The sequence below is a fragment of the Gopherus evgoodei genome, chromosome 2, assembly GCF_007399415.2.
Source record: "Gopherus evgoodei ecotype Sinaloan lineage chromosome 2, rGopEvg1_v1.p, whole genome shotgun sequence".
NCBI classification, from domain to species: Eukaryota; Metazoa; Chordata; order Testudines; family Testudinidae; genus Gopherus; species Gopherus evgoodei.
In genome coordinates, this window is record NC_044323.1 from 234,386,744 (window position 1) to 234,411,208 (window position 24,465).

General features: G+C 43.8%; 1 protein-coding gene across 7 annotated transcripts in view; it reads right to left on the reverse strand.

Moving 5' to 3' along the window:
- PDE7A (phosphodiesterase 7A) overlaps nt 1–24,465 on the reverse strand; it is a 163,624-nt gene that overhangs the window by 100,643 nt on the left and 38,516 nt on the right. Inside the window, exon 1 of one of the 7 annotated variants that reach the window (XM_030553198.1) lies at nt 16,556–16,617. The exons of 5 other annotated variants lie outside the window; for them this stretch is intronic. Coding sequence is in view for 1 of the 2 variants with exons in the window: in XM_030553197.1 (XP_030409057.1) it covers nt 9,110–9,112 (3 nt within the window). In the remaining variant the exon portion in view is untranslated. Of the gene's footprint in view, nt 1–9,109; nt 9,130–16,555; nt 16,618–24,465 lie in introns of those variants that run through there. One more of the 7 variants, XM_030553197.1, reaches the window with a different exon arrangement.

A 24,465-nucleotide genomic window follows, 5' to 3' on the forward strand; every position in this document is an offset into this window, starting at 1 on the left:
GGTGCAGGCAGAGGGCTCAGGGTAGGGGGTTGGGGTGTAGGGTGCAGCAGGGGGCTCAGGGCAGGGGGTTGGGGTACAGAAGGGGTGTGAGATGTGGAAAGGGGCTCAGGGCAAGGGGTTGGGGTGCAGCAGGGGGTTGAGGTTCAGGCAGGGGGCTCAGGGCAGGGAGTTGAAGTGCTGCAGGGGGTTGGGGTGCAGTCAGGGGGCTCAAGGCATGGGGTTGGGCTGTGGGGGCTCAGGGCAGAGGGCTGAGGTGCAGGAGGGGTGTGGAATGCAGCAGGGGGCTCAGGGCAGAGGGCTGAAGTGCAGGCAAGGGACTGGGGTGCAGCAGGGGATTGGGGTGCAGAACGGGTGCGAGATGCAGCAGGGGGCTCAGGACAGGGGATTGGGATGCAGAATGAGTGGGGGATGCAGCAGGGGGCTCAGGGATGGGGTTGGAGTGTGGGGAGCAGGGGGCTGGGTGCAGGAGGGCTTCAGGTTGCCAGCCCGAGGGAGGGACACAGGGCTCCGTGTGCTGCTTGCTGCGCCTCCAGGTACCTCCCCCAAAGCTCCCATTGGCCTCGGTTCTCCATTCCCAACCTATGGGAGATGCGGGGGGCAGTGCCTAGAAGCCAGGCCAACACTCAGACGGAGCCCTCTGCTTCTTCCCTTCCCCCGCCGCAGGAACATGATGCCAGCCACAGGGAGCGGCACGGGGCTCAGGGAAGGGCAATCCTGCAGCTGTAGTTTGGCCACCCCTTGCCTGGAGATAGGCCGGGGGGGGCGGGGTGGCGCGGGCCGCGTGTTTGAGACCCCTGCTCTAAAGCATGGGGGCACTAAAATAAGGACTCAAGAATTTAACATTGGTTTTGCTGAGGTGTTTTTCTCTAGCCTTGTACTCAGAAATGGCTGAAACATTGGCTGAAATCTTCCCAAAAATTCAGCCTGAGGCAGAAACCCTGCATGGAAATTTCTGCCGACACAGTTATAGTTTGACAAAGGTATAAGCCACTGAAAAGAATGTCTTATAATGGGAAGTGTTGGGCAACCTTCATGGGCCATGCTACGAGCCCTACCTATAGTATTGACTAAACCTTGATGTTTCCTTTAATTTCCAGATATATAAAGCAGTTACTTGTTTTTAAAAACTTCCTATTCAAAAAGAGTCCACACAAAAACTTACACAGAGGACAACTTTCTAATCAACCTTTATAGAGTAAGTTACAATATTTTTAAATTACTCTATATGCAACCACCATAGTTTCTCTTTCACTTGGATAGAATTGTTCATAAACAGATAAACGCCAATTGAAACCAAGTCCTTATGATAACAACTCTTCATAGGCACAAGATTAGGACTTTCACTTTATTTAACCCCAAGACAGTCTATTATATGCAACCACAATTACATTTTCATTACTATGAGTTACTGCTGCTTCCATTTAAGAAATATTAAGAAATTAAAAGCTTCATTATTTTTACATTCTTGAATTGTGCTAAGACTCTTCACAGAACAGATAAATGATAAAAGTGTTATGGGAAGCACAAATAGTAAACAGTAACAAAAGTATGGCTTGCCTTAGGACAGGAGCAAAAGATTCTGTCTCCAAGTATTAACCTAAACTTATCCTTATCCTGGCCAAAGCAACATCTGAGGCTGACATTCTTTCAGCGCTTGGTGCAGGTGAAGCACAGTAGCCTATGGTAAGAGAAATATCATTGCTGTTTCAGTGGCTGCAAGAGCAAGTAATGGTTACCAGTGACCACAGATGGATGCACAAGTTATCTACTGCAGTAGGGTTCAAGATTCCCCACACGTTTGTATGTTTGGCATCAAGCACCTTTATTCTCTTCACAGAATACTACTAAAAAAGGGGGAAATGGTGCACTTCCTTCTGTCACTATCCCTAAAAGTAAAAAAAAAATTAGGAAAAAGAATGTTGTGGCAGAAGTGCAACATCTAGAACCTGGACATGACAACCATGACATCAAGAAAACTTAAGATTTCTGGAAAAACTTCTGGCCCAACAAATCTTCAGTCCTAACCATGCTGGATATAATATATTATTTTTGGCATACAAAAATTCCTCACACTTCAAAGACTGAATCATATGCCAGTATAATTTAGAAACAAACTGAAAAGGGTCCTCATGTCAATTAACTCCTATGTTACTAAATAACCATTAAAAAAATCAAATTAGATGCTGTATTAATACAAAAATGACCTTAATGTATTATTTCAGATGAGTATTTCACTTTTAAATTTCTTTTTTGGCTATAGAAGTCTAAAGCCCTAATATCAGTATTTTATTTAAATTTCAGCTCACAGTACAAATAATATACTTGACTAATTAAAGGAACCAACGGCTAAACATTTTAAGCCTCAAATTTAATCTGCTTTGTTACCATCACATCTGGAAAGTCTCTCCTTTAGAGCAGACTGTCTATACACAATATCCTCTCCAGCCCTCATGTCTTTTTAAAAATGACTATAATCAGTGAAAGTTTGAAAAGAAACAAACTCCAAAAGTTAAAAAATGTCTAGTGTGGGATATCCACCAACTGAGTAACAACGAGCCTTAACATTAATCATGTTCCTTTGAAATGATGAAAACATACATAAAATGAACTCCAGAGGCCATTTGTTTTTTAAGGTAATTCCCTCTCCCCCCCCCAGAGTTTCAAGCTGTCACAGCTCTTCCCTGCTCCCCAGTCTAAGGGCCTGCCTACACTTCCCCACAGTTCAAATTACGGGGGTGTAAATAGCAGTGCACACTAAAATGCTGCTTTTTAACTTCCCTTTGCGGATGTTCTGGGTACAAACCAAAAGGTTCCTACTTCACCTTAACATAGTCCTGTTGAAGAGGACTACTTTAATACAAACTAGGAACTTTTTAGTCCACACCTGCAGCATCCACATAGAGGAGTTACAGACCCTAGCAGTATGGACTGTGAGGTAGTGCCTTAAATTACACATACTTCTGTCTAAACAGATCAGATCTTTCTTCATTACACCTACCTCACCAAACCAACTGGACTTCTTTCCTCAACTCCCTACCCTTTAGACCAATAAGCCTTTAGAACCCTTCGCTTTTTCTAAATCTGTTTAAATAGTTTGGTCCTATCCACATAACAGGCCAAAGTTTTAACAGTTACAGTTCAGCACTCCACTTGAGCCCAAGTGTGGCCAGGGCCTCAGCCAATAGGGCAGTCAGCTGAGAGTCCTAAGTAAATCAAGCATGCTCTGCATTCTCAAGAGCCTTTACCACTAAAATCCTGGAATATGTTACATCTGAAATCACCAGCGAGAAAGGCCCAGCAGAAAGCCTAGGAACTTGCTAAAACCTGAAATCGTAATTATAGTGGGAATGTAGCACCACTATTGTTAAAGCAGCAAAGAATCCTGTGGCACCTTATAGACTAACAGACTTATAGTCTGTTAGTCTATAAGGTGCCACAGGATTCTTTGCTGCTTTTACAGATCCAGACTAACACGGCTACCCTCTGATACTTGACACTATTGTTAAGTTTGGAATGAGTTTCCTGTTTAATAGCTAATTTTTCAAGGTCTCTAAAATCCACGTTTACTCAGATTGTCTTAAAAAACTTCTGTGCTTTGTCAGGACCTGAAGGCAAGTTCAATGGTACAGTAATTCCTCACTTGACGTTGTAGTTTGTTCCTAAAAATGCGACTTTAAGCAAAACGATGTTAAGCGAATCCAATTTCCCCATAAGAATTAATATAACGGGGGGAGGGGGGGCAGAGTTAGGTTCCAGGGACATTTTTTTCCACCAAACAAAAAACTATATATATCTATACACATAGTATACATTTTAAACAAACAATTTAATACTGTTCACAGCTATGATGATTGTGAAGCTTAGTTGAGGTGGTGAAGGAAGAGGGTGGGTTATTTCCCAGGGAATGCCTTACTGCTAAGTCAGTGGTTCTCAAACTTTTGTACTGATGACCCCTTTCACATAGCAAGCCTCTGAGTGTGACTCCCCCCCCCCCATATAAATACATAAAAAAGTATTTTTAGTTTAACACCATTATAAATGCTAGAGGCAAAGCAGGGTTTGGGGTGGAGGCATCGTGACCCCCCATGTAATAACCTCTGACTCCCTGAGGGGTCCTGACCCCCAGTTTGAAAACCCCTGTGTTAAATGATCAACTAGCACTTGGCTGAGCCTTCAAGGGTTAACACACTGTTGTTAACGTAGCCTCTCACTCCATAAGGCACCAGGAATGGAGGGGAGGGGAGATAGCATAGCAGATCAAGGCAGACACACACCTTATGTGTGGGAGAGAGAGAAAAATGCACACTGCCCCTTTAAGTAAACTAACCCACTCTCAGTGCATTGTCTTTTAAGTGGATCAGGAAGTTGAGAGAGCTGCTGCTGCCCCAGGCACTCTCTGTCTCTCTATCAGTCCCTGTCCCCACCCTGCTCTATATGGAGAAGAAGGGGTAAGTGGGGTGTAGAAGCAGGGGGGAGGGGGACACCCTGATATTAGTCCTCTCTCTTCCTCCTCTTCCCCCTCCCACCCCCCAGTAAGCAGGAGGCTCGGGGAGCAGCTCCCAGGCACAGGGCAGGAGCAGCAGCAGCACATGGCAGTGGGGGGGGGGGGGGAAGAGATAGCTGCAATTGCTAGCCTGCTGGGCAGCTGCAGCACAGAGAGCTGATAGGGGGGTTGCCAGTCCACTCTGGTTCCAAGCCCCCACCAGCTAGCTGCAACAGGCTGCTGAGTGGACAAAGTAGGCAGGATGTTATAAGGGAGCACTGCACAACTTTAAATGAGCATGTTGCTGATCAATTAGGGAACATAACGGTGAAACAATGTTAACCAGGATGACTAAGTGAGGAGTTACTGTACAGATTTGGAGTCATTTGGTCAAGGCTTTACAAGATATTGACAGATCCTTTTTCTGAGGGGAACACTAAAATTTCCTGGATCTTACAACTTTTCTGGAGCCACCTAGACTATCATACTGATCTGCCCCAAATGACATCAGTCGTGACCGCACTCTGTTCAAGTCCAGCACCCATTGCCACTTCAGAGAAGCCATGTTTAAGCTACTCAAGTTAGTTTTACAAACTGGATCATGCTTGGGCAATGTATAACAGATAGAGATTCATCCTGCAGGACTGTTGTTCATATCCTCTGTGCCTGCAGTGCTTCGTATAATCTGAAAGGGAAGAGTACTGTGTCATCTGTCAGAGGCAAGTTGGAATGTTGCTGAATGAGAGCAAAGTTAAGGTTGCAATGCAGGGCTGATATGTCAGAATGCATTTCCCAGTTTTCACAGGGTTACATTAGTTTTAGCTCAACTGTATTTCATCCTTCTGAGAGGTTTAAATATAGTGCCACTTGACATTAGTGGCACTTGACATTCTGGAATTAACTCTGCTAAAAAGTGTTTTTGGCAGTAAATTTCCCTTGTTTTGATCAAGCAAGCTGGTATGATTTAAGTTTTCAGAGTGGTAGCCCTGTTAGTCTGTACCAGCAAAAACAACAAGGAGTCCTTTTGGCACCTTAGAGACTAAGTGATTGGGTCATTACAAAACCTAAACTTAACTTCCTCAATACTAATTTCTCCCTACTGTTACTCACACCTTCTTGTCAACTGTCTGTAATGGGCCACTCTCTTACCACTTCAAAGTTATTTTCCTCTCTTGGTATCCTGCTGTTAATTGAGTTCTCATTAGACTGACCTCACACTTGGTAAAGCAACCTCCATCCTTTCATGTATTTATACCTGCTCCTGTATTTTTCATTTCATGCATCTGCTGAAGTGGGTTCTAGACCACAAAAACTTATGCCCAAATAAATGTTAGTCTCTAAGATGCCACAAGGACTCCTCGTTCTTTTTGCTGATATGATTAAGAGGCACTTGTTGGTGGGGCACAAGGGATCTGCCTGGCCCATATTTTGCTGACCCTCACCTACAAACTCTGTGGTCCTCCCTAGCCCAGCAGAAAGTCAGATATTTGCCTGGCACCAAGGTGGCACTCCTTTATTTTCTACCTGCCTAGAAATGCTATGAGATACAGAGGCTGTAGGCCACACTGTGCACAACAGGGCAGGGTTGCTTCAGAGGAAAGCAAGATCCAAGCTATTGACTATCAGTGGTGACACAGGGTGCCTGTTATGCCTTGCTGAAACTAACGAAAACAGCTATGAGTCAAGTATCTCAGCTCTCCAAGGCTCAAGGTGGGGCCATTTTTACATTAGACACTAAGTTTTGGGTCTTTGGGAGGGTCCAGGAACTAACCTACAAGAGAGCTGTATTTAATTGAATGTGCTCTTACAGGAAGTTTTTTCATTTAACCTGCTGAAATGTGGTGTCCTCTGAAAAGTGATTTAAAATGGTGTGGTGTTCCATTTTTGTGTTTAATTTACAAGTAAAAAGAGAGAAGATTTTTAAAAAAAAAAATCTTAAGAAAAATGGCAGCCCCTCACCCTGCAATAGGAAAGTCAATCTAGGTTATTTCTTCCTCATACACTATTTATTCTTCCTGCAGAGAAGACAGAATGACTGATGTGTTATTTCAGCTTCCTGTCTTTATGCCAGTACCAGAAAGATTCTCCAAACTTAGTAAGACTTAAAGCAACAGGTACAAAATCTAGAAGAGTTTAAGACTGACTATGTCAGAAGTCGTTTAGCTGAAACTTTGTTTATACTAATGTTCCAATTCAGTTCCTGGCCAAACTGCAGTAGAGGCTTTTAGATAAATCACTAGATGAATTGTCTACACCTAAAGGTACCTCTAACACTTTTGTTCCAACGATATGTTTTATACTTCACAAAATAATCATGTACAGAAAATATTTGACCATTTTGCAGCATAAACACAGGACATGTTAGGAAGCCATTGGGATGTAACACTGGTATTTGGTTTTGTTTTACTTTAACTCTGCCAAATTAGCTTCTTGTGAGTACCACAGGAGAGGCTTAAGTTGAGATTGAAGAAAGAGAAGGTGTGTTGCCTGGTTCATTTAGCTTTTGCAAATGAAAAACAAATGATGGAGGAAACCTGCAAGTATCAAACTGAAATCACCTCTAGTGCATCCTGACTGAAATGAAAAATATAACATGAGGTTTCAACAAAAGAAACATTTCTCCTTACCACCTAATTGTATATTTTTTTAAAGGGACACCAACTTGAAATTATATTTTTTCCTCTGAAGATTTTTGCATACTTCTTACAAGTAGCAAATATGGTTAACTTAAAATCAAAGTTCTCTTTTTCAAATTTTACAATATACATTTGACAACATTTTGTTCAGTTAGTTTCACTGTTTTACTGTTTCATTTCCTGCGTTATGCATTAGCAAGAACGACATAACCCTTAAGCAGGATTACAGAAGGTGCTCATATGCATGCTCTTTACACTGTGTAAGGTGATGTTATTTGGTAACCCAAGCAGAGCTACTCCTGCTCTTTGTAGTTCCATGCTGGACAATCACCTCTTTTCTCGACCCCTGCAACGGACTAAAGAGCACTGGGAGCCTGGAAATTCTTATTCACTCCCCAGACACCTACTCAGGACAAGAAACCTGAAAAGGAGATTGAAGGAGCCTCATTCAATCACTGGACTTTGAAATGGTGCCCCAAAAGCTTTTAGCAGAGGCTGGAAGAAACAACCCACGCAGCCATCTTTACAACCTAAGGGAGATTTAGGGGTTAGAAAAAATCAGGTGAACCAAGGAAAGAATACAGAAGCCCCACCCATCCTAAAGATCCAAGAATGATCAAGAACAGCTTGCCCTAGAGCAAAGCTTCGCAACCTTTCAGAAGTGGTGTGCCGAGTCTTCATTTATTCACTGTAATTTAAGGTTTCATATGCCAGTAATGCATTTTAATCTTTTTAGAAGATCTCTTTCTATAAAAGTCTATAATATATAAACTATTGTTGTATGTAAAGTAAATAAGGTTTTTAAAATGTTTAAGAAGCTTCATTTAAAATTAAATTAAAATGCAGAGCCCTCTGGACCGGTGGCCAGGACCCAGGCAGTGTGAGTGCCACTGAAAATCAGCTCGTGTGCCGCCTTTGGCACACGTGCCATAGGTTGCCTACCCCTGCCCTAGAGAGAAGTCATCTCCCACACACAGGTCTGAGTCTTCACTCAGGGGCACACTATCCTCATAGGAGAGGTAGAGAGATAATAAAAGGCTAGAAGAGACACCCAATTAACTTTCTTAGACAGAGTTGGAAAAAAGAAGTGGAATCAAAACAGATTCATCGGGGGTTTCCCATTTCAGTTCACAGGGGCAGGGAGTAGAAAATAGCCAAGCTAAGATCCTTTATTCTTGTCTCCCTCCACAGAAAGCCGGAGCCAAGAGCAGTAGGGCCATCGTTTTCCTCATGCTTCCTCCTTAACACGCATACACAGTAGAAAGATCTGAACTCCTGACACCTCTCCTATGCATGTGACATCCTATTTTTGTGGGTCATTTTGTGGGTCACACAGCAACTGGAGAGAAAAACAAACCTGGTTTGGAATTTAAAAACAGAGTCCAGGAAGGGTCGGGGGCAGGTCAACTAATTTCAAGTTGAGTGTCCCCTTAACTGAAAACTGATTGGCAAGATAAGCCATTGGTATACTCAGATCGAATACATGCTGCTTTGGTGAAACATGCAAAAATAATGTCTCCTTGTGTTCAATTATATTCTAAGTAACAGTTCCAAGCCTCAGACAAATGAGCTACTAAAAAAGTAGCAAGCACTAAAAAAAAACCCACCCTCCATTCCAGCGGGAGAAGAATGTGTATAAGTGGATACAAAATATTAAACCAAGTAGTGGAAATGGAAGGTTGCAAGAGATTTTGAGCATGAAACAAGAACTGTTCAATTATATCCAAAAGCAGCTTTTTATGAAAAAAAGAGCACATCAGTTTTGTAATTATTCATGAAAGAAGTGTGTGGTCCTCCAAGTAGACATCTGGCAAAACATAAGAGGAGTCTTGTGACTCTTGACCCACAAAATAAATTAATCCTTGGCAAAGTGTACAATTATGCCTTCAGTATCTTGATTAAATGCCTTGTAATCTTACAGAAATCCTCTTTAGGTGGATTGTCAATCTTTTGAGTCCTTTCCAAGATTCCCCTATATAGGCAGACTCACCATAAAAGCACTTTCTCTCTTCTAATCCATCGATGAAGGCAAGACTCTATCCTGAAATAAGTTCTGTGCATGAATGAGGAAGCACAAGTCCAGAGTCAGACCAGCACCTGTGGAACTTTTTAATCACAACAAAGAACCTCGAGTAAAAAATGGTCTTTTGATGACACGAGAGTGATTGCTCCAAAAGACAGATCTGTTTTACTGTCCAGAAATTCACCTGACTGTGAATGCCAAATGGGGTACAAGCCCAACAAAATGAAAATACACACACAAAAAAGTGTAATCTACCTTTCACAGATACTGAATACAGTAAAATCCAAGCATATGTAATTTCCTCATCCACAATCCTGGGAAGAGAGAACTGTTGTTTTTCCAACATTTGTAAACAGTAACTCTTTCCATGCTTCTCATAACTTGAGAAACTTTCAGAAATTATCCTTACAGATTAGAGACGAGTTATATCAGAGTAGTCCCATATTTCCAGGCAACTGAATTAAGATAATACATACAGGGCACAACCAATCTATTTGAAGTTGTTATGATTCTGTAATGTTAGATGCTGGGAAAGAAATCAGATTAATTTCAAAATCTATTCCAGGAAGCTCAAATATTTAAGATAGGGCTATTTTTAAATTTATCCTCCAATGCCTATTTTTGTGGAGGAAATTTAAGTGTATGCTGCATCACTCTATATTTGTAAAGTAATTGTAACTAAAGAGTTTTTCTTCCCACATTTTTTCCATTAACAGATTAAGTTAGAAAAAGGGGCAACCAAATTAATTTGCTACAGAAATACTGCAGACTTGATTTTAAGATAAATTAGGCTTACTAGAAACATAAACCTCAAATTTTCACTTAGTTACCATTTAAATTAGAGAATGGCCTCTTGTATTCCTTGCTTTTTGTATCCTCCAGTAACATTTAATAAGAACTACAGAACAAAGATTTATGTATTCTAACAGCTGTAATTAAGATGCTTCACTTATAGTATTTGAAAGAAAAAAAGAAGGAAAGAAACAAGGATGCAAAAAAATGTAATTTGCATTGACCACAAGGCATTTGTACTCAAGTGATTTATATCAGTACTACCATGCAAATTGTAATTAATGCAATTGTAACAAGGTTGGATCCCACCTCTTGTGAGCTTCCCCTCTGTTGGGTGTGTCTGCAGTCTTTAAACCTGTCAGTTTTGGTATGGGGTTGTATCCCTAGGACTTCTTCCCTGGAGACATTATCATCCTATAGTCCTCCCCAACCTCCGTCCCTACTCCGTCCCCACAACCAGTCAGAAACTCCTCCATTGCTCCCCCGATCCTGCTAGCAAACTGTCTCTTTGGCTTAATCATATCAGCCAGCCAGCAACACCTCTTGCTCCCCCAGTCCCTGCAAGAAGACTGTCTTCGGCTCAGTTCTAGAAACCAGCCAGGAGCCTCTCATTCCCACGGTCTCTGCCAGCAGACTTAGCTGTCCATAGTCCCACTGCTCTTCTATCCAGGCACACAGCCTTTCCTTCTCCACCTCTAAGCATCAACCAACTACTGCTCTGTTCTGTGGCTCCTTTTATAGGGTCCTCCTGGCTCAAATGGCCATTCCAGCAGCCCCTCTGATTGGTTGCTCTCCTCACAACTACTCTAGGCTGCTTGGAGGACCTCTCCACTGCTCCTTTCCTGGGATCTCTCTCTCGCTCTCTCTCTTGCCATCCAACTCCACCCTCTGACAAACAGAGGTTAGGGACACCATTCCTTACCCATCCTGACTAATAGCCATTAATGGACTTAACCTCCATGAATTTATCTAGTTCTCTTTTAAATCCTGTTATAGTCCTAGCCTTCACAATCTCCTCAGGTAAGGAGTTCCACAGGTTGACGTAGCTGTGTGAAGAAGAATTTCCTTTTATTTGTTTTAACTGCCTGCCCTAGTTCTTATATTATGGGAACAAGTAAAAACTTTTCCTTATTCATTTTCTCCACATCACTCATGATTTTATATACCTCTATCATATCTCCCCTTAGTCTCCTCTTTTCCAAGCTGAAAAGTCCTGACCTCTAATCTCTCCTCATATGGGACCCATTCCAAACCCCTAATCATTGTAGTTGTCCTTTTCTGAACCTTTTCTAATGCCAGTATATCTTTTTTGATATGAGATCACATCTGTATGCAGTATTCAAGTTGTGGGCGTACCATGGATTTATATAATGGCAATAAGATAGTCTCTGTCTTTTCTCTATCCCTTTTTGAATGATTCCTAACATCCTGTTTGCTTTATGACTGCTGCTGCATGGACGTCTTCAGAGAACTATCCATGATGACTCCATGATCTCTTTCCTGACTTCTTGTAGCTAAATTAGCTCCATCATATTGTATGTATAGTTGGAGTTATTTTTTCCAATGTGCATTACTTTACATTTATCCACATTAAATTTCATTTGCCATTTGTTGCCCAATCACTAGTTTTGTGAGATATTTTTGCAGTTCTTCACAGTCTGCTTTGGTCTTAACTATCTTGAGCAGTTTAGTATCATCTGCAAACTTGCCACCTCCACTGTTTACCCCTTTCTCCAGATCATTTATGAATAAATGAATAGGACTGATCCTAGGACTGACCCTTGGGGAATACCACTAGTTAACCCTCTCCGTTCTGAAAATTTACCATTTATTCCTACCCCCTTGTTCCCTGTCTTTTAACCAGTTCCCAGTCCATGAAAGGATCTTCTCTCTTATCCTATGACAACTTAATTTACATAAAAGTCTTTGGGGAGGGACCTGTCATAGGCTTTCTGGAAATCCTGTCAAAGACTTATGGGATGGGTGGGCAGAACTCTCCTGCCGCCAGCAGGGGGCCTTTGGGCCTAATCCACCTCATCACAGCTATGCATTATATAATGGTTAAATAATTTTGAAGAAATGGGTACACTTTATATAAACTTGGAAAATACGAGATGGAAAAAATGTCTCCTCTTCTAACTGAAATTCTTGAAGTATATTGTCAGTATATACAGTCCTCCTGTTGGGACAATAGCATAGCCAGGTGGAGGGAACAGGAGGAGTGATCAAAAAAGGCACCCACCGCTGCAGCACTTTTACTCACCCGCAGCACTCCGGGTCTTCAGCGGCGGGCCCTTCACTCACTCTGGGTGTCTTCAGCGGCACTGAAAGTTCCCACCGCAGAAGTGCTGCTGAGACCTGGAGCACCGCAGGGTGAGTAAAAAACGCATTAGCAGGTGGTGCCTTTGTTTGGATCGCTCCTCCTGTTCTCTCCAGGTGAGTAAAAATTAAAAGAAGCCAAGAAATTGACAAGTCACCACTTGTGCCCAGCTACGCTACTGCTCAGGACGTGTCTGCACACTGCATCAGTCAAAAAAATTCTGGAGCTCTAGTTATGAGATGTTCTAGGCACTGCATTGTTTATGAATTCCATGTAACAACTATCAGTAAAATTTGAACCTTTATACTTTGATTTTCTTGATCACTCTAGAAGTTCATGTCAGAGAACACACATGCAATAGCGTAGATCTCTGTTCAGCCAGAAGGAATCTGTCACCCTCTGAAGCAAGATTGCAGAGTTTTTTTTCCCCACATTGCAGCATACCAAGTACCCTGTCTTCCAAAGAGTGACTGTGTCCATAACCATGTTTCCCTTGCCTGGGTGGGTGTAATGCCACACATGTGAAAAAGATGGCAAACATAATTTCAAGAAGCATCAATACAGAAGGATGGACAAGAGTCACACTCAGGCAATTTGCAGTACAACAGCAATACCTTCCCTTCAATGTGTGGAAGGAATTGACAAAATCCAACACATTTGTGTAATCTGGTCTCTGCAGGTGTTCAATGCTTTGAACTGTCAGCCAGTCCAATATATCATCTACCCTTTCTTGGAGATATCAAAGACTACAGAAATGACTAGCAATTTGAAGTAGACCCCCCTCTGAGGGTCCATCACATTAAGCTCTGTAAAAAGCGACAGAGTCCTCTGGCACCTTATAGACTAACAGATGTATTGGACATAAGCTTTCGTGGGTGAATACCCACTGCGTCTGACGAAGTGGGTATCACTCACAAAATCTTATGCTCCAATACATCTGTTAGTCTATGAGGTGCCACAGAACTCTGTCACTTTTTACAGATCCAGACTAACATGGCTACCCCTCTGATACTTGACACATTAAGCTCTGTGTAATGAGGCGGCCTGGCTCCCAGCAGCCCCAGAGGACGAAGAGCCCAGCGGAGGCTGGACTGGGCGGAGCTACAGAGCTCTGAGCCGCCCCCCCCCCCAGAGTCAAGCGCCAACCCGGAAGTATAAAGGTGGTCCCCTTCGAGCTCAGTGATGCGCGCAGCGCTGGAGAGAGTGGACGTCCCTCTGGGAGCTCAGAACTGGGAGACTCCTGCAACCCAGGGTAGCCGCCCAGAGCGGCGCCGAAACTTCCCCTTGCTCACTACCCAGAGGAGCTGGCCAGCGCCCCCATGCTCTGTTATCCAGAGGGAGCTCCTGGAGCTGCCCTCCAGCCCCGGCTGGGACGAACCCATGCACCTGGAACCCTGCGAGGATGACCTCAGGATCCAGGTAAGCCCCGAGGGGAGTCTGGAAGTAGCCCAGGGGGCAACCAGACCCTAGTCCTGGCTGCAGCCGAAACCAGAACCAATGTCAGTGTGTTGCGGCCAGGATTCCCAATGACACAGCCGCAGGTTGCCTGCCGCTGTTAGGGCCCGGGCTGGGACACAGAGGAGTGGGCGGGCCTGCGTCTCCCCTGCACACCCCACTCACGGGTGGCGTTCTTCCCCTTACCCCAACGCTGGGCCCAGAAGCCTTGGCCTCTTACCTTGTATAAGCTGAACTGCTTGCTCAGCCCCTGCCTGAAGGTCTGAGCCCTGCACCAGTGTTTGTTGCCCTGCCCTGGTCCAGGGCCTGGGCTGGATAAACTGAACCGCTTGCTACAGCCCCCTGCCTGAGGGTCTGAGCCCTGCACTATGTTTGTTTCCCCCACCCAGACTGAAGGCCTGGGCTTACTAGACTGAACTGTTGGCTCAGCCCCGTCTGAGGGTCGAGTCCTGAACTGTTGTTGTTGCCCCAGGTAGTAAGGGAGCCTGGCCCCCAGCCACCCGAAGAGGGGTGAGCCCCAATAGCAGACCCCTACACTCTGTATGTCACCTTGAGAAACACACCATAATGTCTAAACTGTGAAAAGCAGAAAGTCTTACTACAAGTGATGCCTCATTCTCAACCTATCAAATGGCATTACTAGGATTTTGTACTCCAGTAGCCATAAAGAACCTCTGAACTGGGTCTTAAGGTTGTTGGTTGACTGAACAGTGCTTGAAGTCTTTCTGGAGTCAACTTCACCTTTGCTATAGTTTAATCAATAAATTATCTTCTGATTGGAAAAAAGGTAAGTTTATCTTAGTTTATCCTTTGGTCTAAGGATTTAAATAGGGTGTAAGTTTTGCAGGGCAGATTACATGCTCTGTGATATCTAAAATTTTCATCAGCCAATCTTTGAGATAAGAGAATGTGAGTACTTTGTATTCTGAAATAAACTGTCATCATAGTCAGGCATTTAGGAGACGAGCCATATGTGAGTACTTTGTGCTGAAAGTGATCCTCTGATGAAGAATGAAGACATTACTGCCTGTGAGTTGGGCTGTTATGGAATGAGATATGAGGCAAACAGCCACAGATCAAATCTCATATATACAGAAATACTATGGAGGCTAGGGAAAACTTAAGTCCTCAAACAAATTTAGCCACAAGCTCAAGACAGAAGAAGAAAGAGACCTTACATCTTCTCTAACATAAAACATGGGAGAACTTCCTCATACTGTTAGTGTGTGTCAGACAGACAGACAGACACAACATAGAGACTGTGTGTGACACTGTGTGTGAGAGAGACTGTGTGGACACAGAGACAGACAGACAGACACACGCAGAGTGGTGTGCTGGCTGCCGGGAAAGTTTCTGAAAGATGCCCTGCGCTGTCTCTTTAAGACACTCACTGAAAGCTCTCCTGCTCTGTCCTGAGCCCTGTTGTCTCCCCTTCCTCACTTTGCAGAGCTGGAGCACATGGGGGGAGGGGAGACAGAGACAGACAGCGGACAACTGGCTGTTGGGGAAATCTCAGAAACAGTGTACTCTCTTTAAGAGGCATTCAAGTCACTCACTCTTCCCCCCCCGCAGCAGCTCCGAGTCCTAAACCAGGCTATATCCCCTCTGCCTGCTCTGTGGAGATGGGGTACAGGGGCTGGAGAGGGGGACACCTTGACATCAGCACCCTCCTCCCCTGCCCCAACTCTGCACAGGCAGCAGGAGGGTCCCGGGAGCAGCTGTATAACAGAGCAACTTGGGGAGAGGAGCACCTGACCACACGCTGCCAACTGTGCTCACTCTCCCAGTCAGTTGGGTAGCACTTAATGCTCTCCTGTGCTGCCGCTCAAGTGCACAGATTACAGGGAACACAGGTGTACATGCTGATGACTGGAGAAAGAGGCATGATTAATGGGTGGAAAAAGGGAAGACAGACGTGAATTCAGAATTGTTAATTTTCAAAGACATGTAACTCCTGTCTAGCCATTACAGAATCAAATACGTATATCTCTTAGTAGGAATGTCGATTAATCGCAGTTAACTCAAAAAATTAATCACAATTAATTGCAGTTTTAAACGCACAGTTAAACAATACAATTGAAATTTATTAAATATTTTGGATGTTCTTCTACATTTTCAAAAGCAGCAAAAATCCTGTGGCACTTATAGACTAAACAGACGTTTTGGAGCATGAGCTTTCGTGGGTGAATACCCACTTCCTCAGATGCATGTAGTGGAAATTTCCAGGGGCAGGTATATATATGCTAGCAAGCAAGCTAGAGTAATGAGGGCAGTTCAATCAGGGAGGATGAGGCCCTGTTCTAGCAGTTGAGGTTTGAAACCAAGAGAGGAGAAACTCTTTGTCTAAGGCTGCTTTATTGGAATGGACAATTGTCCGCCTTAGACAAAGAGTTTTCTCCTCTCTTGGTTTTCACACCTCACTGCTAGAACAGGGCCTCATCCTCCCGATTGAACTGACCTCGTTATCTCTAGCTTGCTTGCTAGGCATATATATAACCTGCCCCTGAAATTTCCACTACATGCATCTGAGGAGTGGGTATTCACCCACGAAAGCTCATGCTCCAAAACGTCTGTTAGTCTATAAGTCCCCAGGATCTGTGCTGCTTTTACAGACCCAGACTAACACGGCTACCCCGATACATTTTCAAATATATTGATTTTGATTACAACACAGAATACAAAGTGTACAGTGCTCACTTTATATTATTATTCCTGATTACAAATATATACACTGTAAAAAGAGAAGTTTTCAATTCTCCTCATACAAGGGGGAGGGGTTGAACTAACTCGCAACTTCATCTATGCTATTTGCGTAGCTGAAGCCGAAGTATCTTAGTTTGACTTACCTAGCTGTTCTCACAGTGGCGAGTTGACCACCGGGCTCCCCCGTCAACTCCGCTTACTCCTCCTGCCAAGATGGAGTAAAGGCGTCGATTCGGGGATCGATTTATCGCATCTAGACGGGATGCAATAAATCAATCCCAGATACATCAAACACTACCAGCCGATCTGGTGGGTAGTATAGATGTACCCTTAGAAATATAGATTTTATTTTGTTACATAATTAGAAAACAAAACAATGTAAAACTTTAGAGCCTACAAGTCCACTCAGTCCTACTTCTTCAGCCAATTGCTCAGACAATCAAGTTTGTTAACATTTATGGGAGATAATGCTGCCTGTTTCTTATTTACAGTGTCACCTGAAAGTGAGAACGGGCATTCACATGGCACTTTTGTACCTGGTATTGCACAGTATATACACATGCCAGATACGCTAAACATTCGTATGCACCTTCATGCTTCAGCCACCATGCCAGGGGACATGCTTCCATGCTGATGATGCCTGTTGAAAAAAAATGGATTAAAATTTGTGACAACTACTTCAGGGAGAACTGTATGTATCCTGCTCTGTTTTACCCACATTCTGCCATATATTTCCTGTTATGGCAGTCTCGGATCACAACGCAGCACATATTCTTCGTTTAAAGAAAATTTCACTGCAGATTTGATAAAACACAAAGAAGGTACCAATGTGAGATTTCTAAAAGATAGCTGCAGCACTTAACCCAAGGTTTAATAATCTGAAGTGCCTTCCAAAATCTGAGAGTGATGAGGCATGGAGCATGCTTTCAGGAGTCTTAAAAGAGCAACATTCCCATGTGGAAACTACAGAACTCAAACCACCAAAAAATAAATTCAACCTTCTGCTGTGGCATCTGAGTCAGATGATGAAAATGAACATGCATCAGTCCGCACTGCGTTGGATCATTATCAAGCAGAAACCCACCGTCAGCCATGGACACATGTCCTACAGAATGGTGGCTGAAGCATGAAAGGACATAGAAATCTTTAGCGCATTTGGCATGTAAATATCCTTGAGACACAGGCTACTACAATGCAATGCAAATGCCTGTTCTCACTTTCAGGTGACATGTAAACAAGAAGTGGGCAGCATTATCTCCTGCAAACTAACCAAACTTGTTTGTCTGAGCAATTGGCTGAACAAGAAATAGGACTGAGTGGACTTGTAGGATCTAAAGTTTGACATTGTTTTATTTTGGAATGCAGTTATTTTTAGTTTAGAATTCTACATTTGCAGTTCAACTTTTTATTAAAGAGATTGCTTACAGTACCTGTATTATGGTGAATTAAAAAATACTTTGTTTTTTACAGTGCAAATATTTGTAATAAAAAATAAATAGTGTGTACTCTGTATTGTGCTGTAATTGAAATCAATATATCTGAAAATGTAGAAGACATCCAAAATATTTAAATAAATGGTATCTGTTGTTTAACAGCACGATTAATCACGATTTTTAAATCGCTTAACAGCCTTAATTTTTAGCACAAACTGTTTGCTTAAAGTGTGATAAAAACAAAATTGGTAAACATATTGCACTGTACCTATTGGATTTCCGGGAAGCATATTGCACCTGCAGCAGGGTGGTTACTCCACTCCTGCCCTGAGGGCTTAAAACAGCCCTGTGGAGGGCTATGGCTGGAGGAAAGCAGCTACTAGGCTGACTGGGGAAGCAACTACAGCTGGGACATGCCCCAATCAGGCCACAGCTGGCCTGTATAAAAGGCCTGTGAGCCAGAGGCCCAGAAGGAGTCTCTCTCTCCTCCCCCTCTCCAGGCTGGGAGACAGCAGGGCCTGGCTGCCTGCAGATAGGCTACTGGGAGTGAAGCAGGGCTGGGGAGAGACAGAGGAGCAGGGGAGCTCTAGGCTGGCAACTCCCCAGGCTGCAGAGCCTGGTCCAAGGCCCATAGAGGTACTGGGAGGCAGAGGAAGGCAGCAGGTCCGAACTCCCTTGCCTATGATGAGTGGCTTTTACATTGCAGTCTGCCCCAGGGAGCTGGGGCTTGGTGATGACTGGCAGTAGCCCAGACTGAGGCAAGGTGGGGATTATAAGGTTGGGGGTTTCCCAGAGAGGAAAGACTCAGAGACTGCTGGGGGTATTGCCAGGGGGCAGCCCCCAAGTAAAGGGGCACCAGGTCCAGGAGGGACATGGGGGGCCAGTGGCAGTGGGACACTGACCTGCAGAGGGCACGAAAGCTAATTCCCTGAGATGACCACCTTTACATGCACACACAAAAGAACTGTAGATTTCACTAGTTAACACTGAATTGTGTTCTTGTTTTTTACTTATTTAACTGTACACTATTGATTTAGAGGTGTGATCTCTTGGTATTTGAAGAATAAATATGCTTAAGTAAGTCACTTAGTATATGATAGGTTTCATTTCATAGGAATACCAGGTATTTCAGGTATCATTCAGATTAACAACCCATTGCTTCAGTTTGATTTGAGAAATAAACAGGATCCAAAGCATTCATAGATTAACTGTGCTCTGGTCATTAAAATCTGAGTTTCTTCTGCATTTTTAAATAAAGCACTTGAGAAGTCTGACAGTCTTAAGACCAAGGAAGACTGAGATGACCTGAATTCAGCCTGAGACTTTTTTTTTGCCAACATATCACTATAGGTATTATGGAGATCCAGGCCAATAAGGTGTTGAAGGTATGAATGTGGAGATGAGTTATATCTTTACTCCCATCCTTTCAGATTGTTGAATGCAATGCAGTGCCCAAGAAAGCTACCTCAACTAATAATATCTAGGAGTGCTGGTAGAAGTAATATTCAGTACAGTAAACACCGTCCCTGAAAGATTTGTCTCAGGTTTTTATGGTGGCAAGAGAGGACTCTTTCCCCCTCAAGCCTCTCCTCCCCTCAGCCCCAGGAAGATTTAAGTATCTGGTATAACATATCTATTGTTGTTGATACTGTGAAGTACCATGAAATTGGCTGCATCATGGAAAACCTTTGTATTGTGTGAGCTACGGAGGGGCATAGGACGTTTGAGTCTTGATATCCATATGTTTTGTGCTCTAATCTGTTAGAAGAAAAAGATTAATCTGTTAAAAAGACAATGATGTTAGAATCTGTGCTATACTTCTGTGTATTATATTCTTGACTCCTGGGTAATATATAAAATTTTGGCAGAAATTTTATTTGCCAAATAACTATATAATCAAGCCAGTTTCCATTATTTTGGTAATTTCAAAATACTGTCAGCAAGTATGTCTAACAATACAGAAAAAGATTCAGATTTTTTTGACAAAACCAGATTTGTTACTAACCATATTAAAACAGAGCTCTGAGTAATCATTACAGAAACGTATTTCTCACACCCCTCAAAAGCAGTGCAAAAGCTTGGGGTAGTCAGAGGTAATGGAGGAGTTGAGGGAGAAGGAAGTAATGCTTGGAAGAGACTGAGTGACCTGGAGGGTTGTTGGGTGTAGGTAGGTAGAAGTATGGAAGAGAGGGTTTTGGAGGGGGGATAGTTAGAGAGGGGAGGAGCCTTTCCCTCAGATCCTGCTCAACCCCTAGCCTCTCCCAGTCAGGCATATCTGTCCCATCCCATGTGTCCCTGCCCCCCCCACTCAGCCACCCCCTCTCCATTTGGCCCTGCACCCCCTCCCCATGTCACTGCCATCCCATTCACCCCATCCACTTGTGGCCCTGCACCCACACCTCAGCCACTCTCCTCCCCCATGTGTGCTTGCACTCACACTCCCATTCAGCCCCTTGCCCAATACTGTCACCCAACTAGCTCCTGGGTCCCCACCCCAATCTGTCATTCCCCCCAACACCACTAGCCTTTCTGAACCCCATTCTATGTGTTCTCTCACAGCAGCACTACATATTCCACACTATCAATCCCACCCATATCCCACGTGGCTGCACCTGGACTCAAGGACAAGTGCTGTGAGGAATGCAGCAGCTGCCCCCTCCCTATCTGTGGCTGGCTGCTCTGGCCCATGAGCTGATTGAAAAGTGTAATTGCAGCACCTCTCCAGCAGAATCCATTTTCTGCTGTGGAGGGTGAGACTCTTCGGGGCACATGAATTCAGCATATGTGAATTCCCTCCAGGAGCAGTTCTTCACAACGGTCACATGCCTCCTGAGGGAGTGTAACTGTAACCCAGAAAATCTCATTTGCAGTAAGATTCTAGGAGAGGGTATGTTCAGATTAGATTACTGAGGTATCTTGGGGGAGTCAGCACTGGTCCTAGGGGCCTAAATTAGATGGGGAGTTGAGGGACTGTTTCTGTGAAGGGCTAGCAGACAGTCAGTGCTCTAAGAAGCATGCTAGAGAGGTCAAGGGAGGAAACAGGGTTGCAACATTGAAGACTCAGGGAAGCTTAAACACCTGTCAATCCAGATGCTTCAGCTCCCCTCACAGCAGTCTGAGTGGTCATAATGGAGCACTTGACTAGGATTCTTCACACCCAAACTGCTGACTCATTTTGCTAAAAAAAAGAAAAATTGAATTCACTCTGAGACCAGATCTGGAAAATTTCAGTCTGAATGGTGAGTTTGAAATATGTCCAGTAACTGAAAGAGCACCATCTGAAATAAAAATGCTTAGGTTCTTTACCCTTAAGTAAGTGTGGTTCTTTGAGATGGTGCCAGTATAGGTAAACAGGCACCCCATGCATGTGAGACTGGAGGGTTTTTGTTTATTTCGATAAACAAATGTCCATCATGACTACGCATGTGCTCTGTGCCTCATGTTCCAATACAAGGGTATAAATGATGGGTTGTTTGCAACAGTTCAAAGCTAGGCTGGCTGAGACTTCGCAGAAAGCAGGGATGGAAGGCAGGTTGTGGGATCCACACCAACTACAACAACATCTTGAAGAAAAACAGTTACTGTAGAGTAACTGTTCTTTCTTCAAAGTTTATCAGTACAGGTCCCACTCTACAGGACTGGCAAACAGTATTCTCCCTGACTGGATGGTGGGAATGTAGAGTTTCAGCTGTATCAGTCAAAAAAATTGCAATACTGCTTTCCCCGACACTGACTTCGACCTGCTGCCATTATGTCAAGGACATATGTTTGACAAATGTCAGTGGCTTGCTCCAAAATTGCAGATCTCAGATTGTAATGTCCTGAAGCAAGTAGAAGAGCTGCCTGCCATGTGGTAGAGCATGCCTTGATGTTTGGAGAGAGCAGTCACCAATGATAAGTGAAAATGCACCACGTTATTCACTTGGAGATTCTCTATAAAAGCCAAGCCATCTTGGCTTTACACGAGCCAGAAAAGGCCACAAAAGAGCAAGAGGACAGTGGAAAGGCCTGGCCTTAGTAGATCTAGAGCTTTATTCTAATACATGTCCAAAGTACAGTTTTTGCTCCTCTGGCATAGAGCATGACTTTGAGAAGAAGACTGGCAAAAATGATTAATTAAAATACAATTCCAAGACCATCTTCAGGCTGAACTTGGGATGTAGTCTCAACTCTATCTTATCCCTTAGGTAGGACATGTAAGGCAGTCTTGGCAACATTGGTTCTCTGTGCTCAGGTGATGGCAACCAGGAAGACTATCTTGATGACAAAAGGGTCTAATTATCACTCCAACAGTGACTCAAAAGGGAATGATTCCACAAGTTTGAGGAGGAGGAGGTTGAGATCCCACCGTGAGTCAGACCCTTAACCAGAAGATACCTATGAAGGTTTTTGAGGAATTTTCCATACCATCAGATCAGAGAAAGTACCGAGCATTACATGGCAATATTGCTGCCAGGTGGACCTTGAGACTGTGTTAAATGCCAGTCCTAGTACCTGATTCAGAAGCAACATACAGTCAAGGATCCTTGCTATTGGGGCTACTACTGGGTCCATATTGCTTTGGGCTCCTCATATGAAAGTCTTTTCCATTACAGGGAGTAAGTCATCCTGATGGAAAGTTTTCTGCTGTGTAGAACTTGAACCCATAAGGAACAATCCATCAGTAATGTTCAACCAGCCAACATCCAGGTTGCAGGGTCTAAGTGCAGTATCTGATCATAGTTTGAGATATTATGTCCAGGCAGATTGGGAGGTATACAGGAGGCTGCTTGGACATCTGCAATAGATCCAAGCGAAAAGTGTCTCAGCCACGAAGGGGCTACCAGGACGACCATAGCCTTGTCCTGTCTGATTTTTGATATCCCAAGGATCAAAAGAACTGGTGGGAAGGTATACAGAAGTCCTTAAGACCACCTCTAGATTTTTGGTAAGCCCAGATTCATGTCCTCTGTGAAGCAGATACTTGGGCATTTTGTGATGTGCTTCAGAGTGATCATGTCTGTCACCATGCCTTCATGGATCACAACTGAGAATACCAAATTCAGGACAAACTGCTGAGAAATCGGGTAGACCCCGCAAAACTGGTGGTTATTCTCCCATAAGCTATACCAAACCAGCAACAAAATTAAACTTCTGTTTCACCATACTGGTTAACAAGAAGTCAGAAAAGCAGTGTCCTTAGGTATTCGAGTCCTTGTAACACCACCAAAAACACTAGACTTACATAGAGTGGTTCTTTAAAACCAAATTCAAACAAAATGGTTCTTTGGATTCCAAAGGACCAGCCACGCATCCAGGTCAATGTATAACTCAGATCTTACCCAATAATCATGCTGTTGCCAGTCCTTTAGTATCTAAGGTTTATTTATAACAAGAAAGAAAGGCAAGAGCTAAAATTGGTTAAAGAATCAAATACATACAACAATTGCAAAGTTCTTGGTTCAGGCTTGTAGCAGTGATGGAATAAACTGCAGGCTTAAGTCAAGTCTCTGGTTGCTTCTAGGTCTTCAGTCCCTTTGTTAGAATGCTCCCTATGGTACAAGTTCATAGTCCAGAAGTTTGAGCAGGAAATAGGCAAAACTGAGATGTTTCCAGGGCCTTTTATAGCTTCTGCCACGTGGAGGAAAAGCCATTGTTTCAAACAAAGCCCTCAAGCACAGCTAGTGGAAAGTTACAGGAAACAAGATGGTGTTTGGAGTTACATGGGTAAGTCACATGTCCATGCATGGTTTTGCTTAGTCATAGCAGAGGCCATTAGCTATATTTCAGATGGAACATTCACAGGAAAGTCCATTCAGAGTAGATGAGCATCTTCCATTGTGAGCTAAGTGTTCTTTTGACGGGCCACTTAACTTGAATAGTCCCTTCAAATGTGCAGGCTAAATATCTTGAGGCCATTACCACTAGCAGCTTACCTGAAAGGAGGTTGTGTAAAAATCCTCCTAATGGGCCGGGGGGGGGGGGGGGGGGGGGGGGGGGGGGGGGGTGGGGGGGGGGGGGGGGGGGGGGGGGGGGGGGGGGGGGGTGGGGGGGGGAAGGGGAGAGTGAGTCAGAGACAGAGAGACTCAGGAGTTGGTGGCTCAGCAGAGCAATGCTTCTGTGGAACAACATAAAAGGTGAATTGTTGCTTAAAAGAAGCTCCTAAGGAGAAGCCTCATGGCAGTTTTTCCAAGCATCTGCTGTACCTGAAGGGTGTGGAAGTAAATTAATTGAGGTAGATCAGGATGATTCAGTCCATGGAAGGCAACTGCTTATTTTTAGGAGAGAGATTTGTTTCAGTTCCTAGCAGCCAAAATGTTTGTTGAAAATGGATCCACTAACTCAGCTTTAGAAAGACCCAGCATGGATAGCTTTAAGAGGGTTTTAGATGGATGAAGATTGTTAGGGAATTTGAACAGCCCTCTAAGCTTGACCAGCTTGTTGGGGAGATAACGTTGTTGGAACATAAATGTCTCCATACAGGTTCTTTAAGTGGACAGTCTGTGTCTCAGGTTAAGGAGGAGGACTGGGTAGCCAGAGGTGAAAGTAAGCCATATGGTCCAGTACGGCGTATCGCCAAGAGCCAGTACACTGTGCCAGATCGCACCAGATTCCGCAGTGGGGATTTAAAGGGCTCTGGG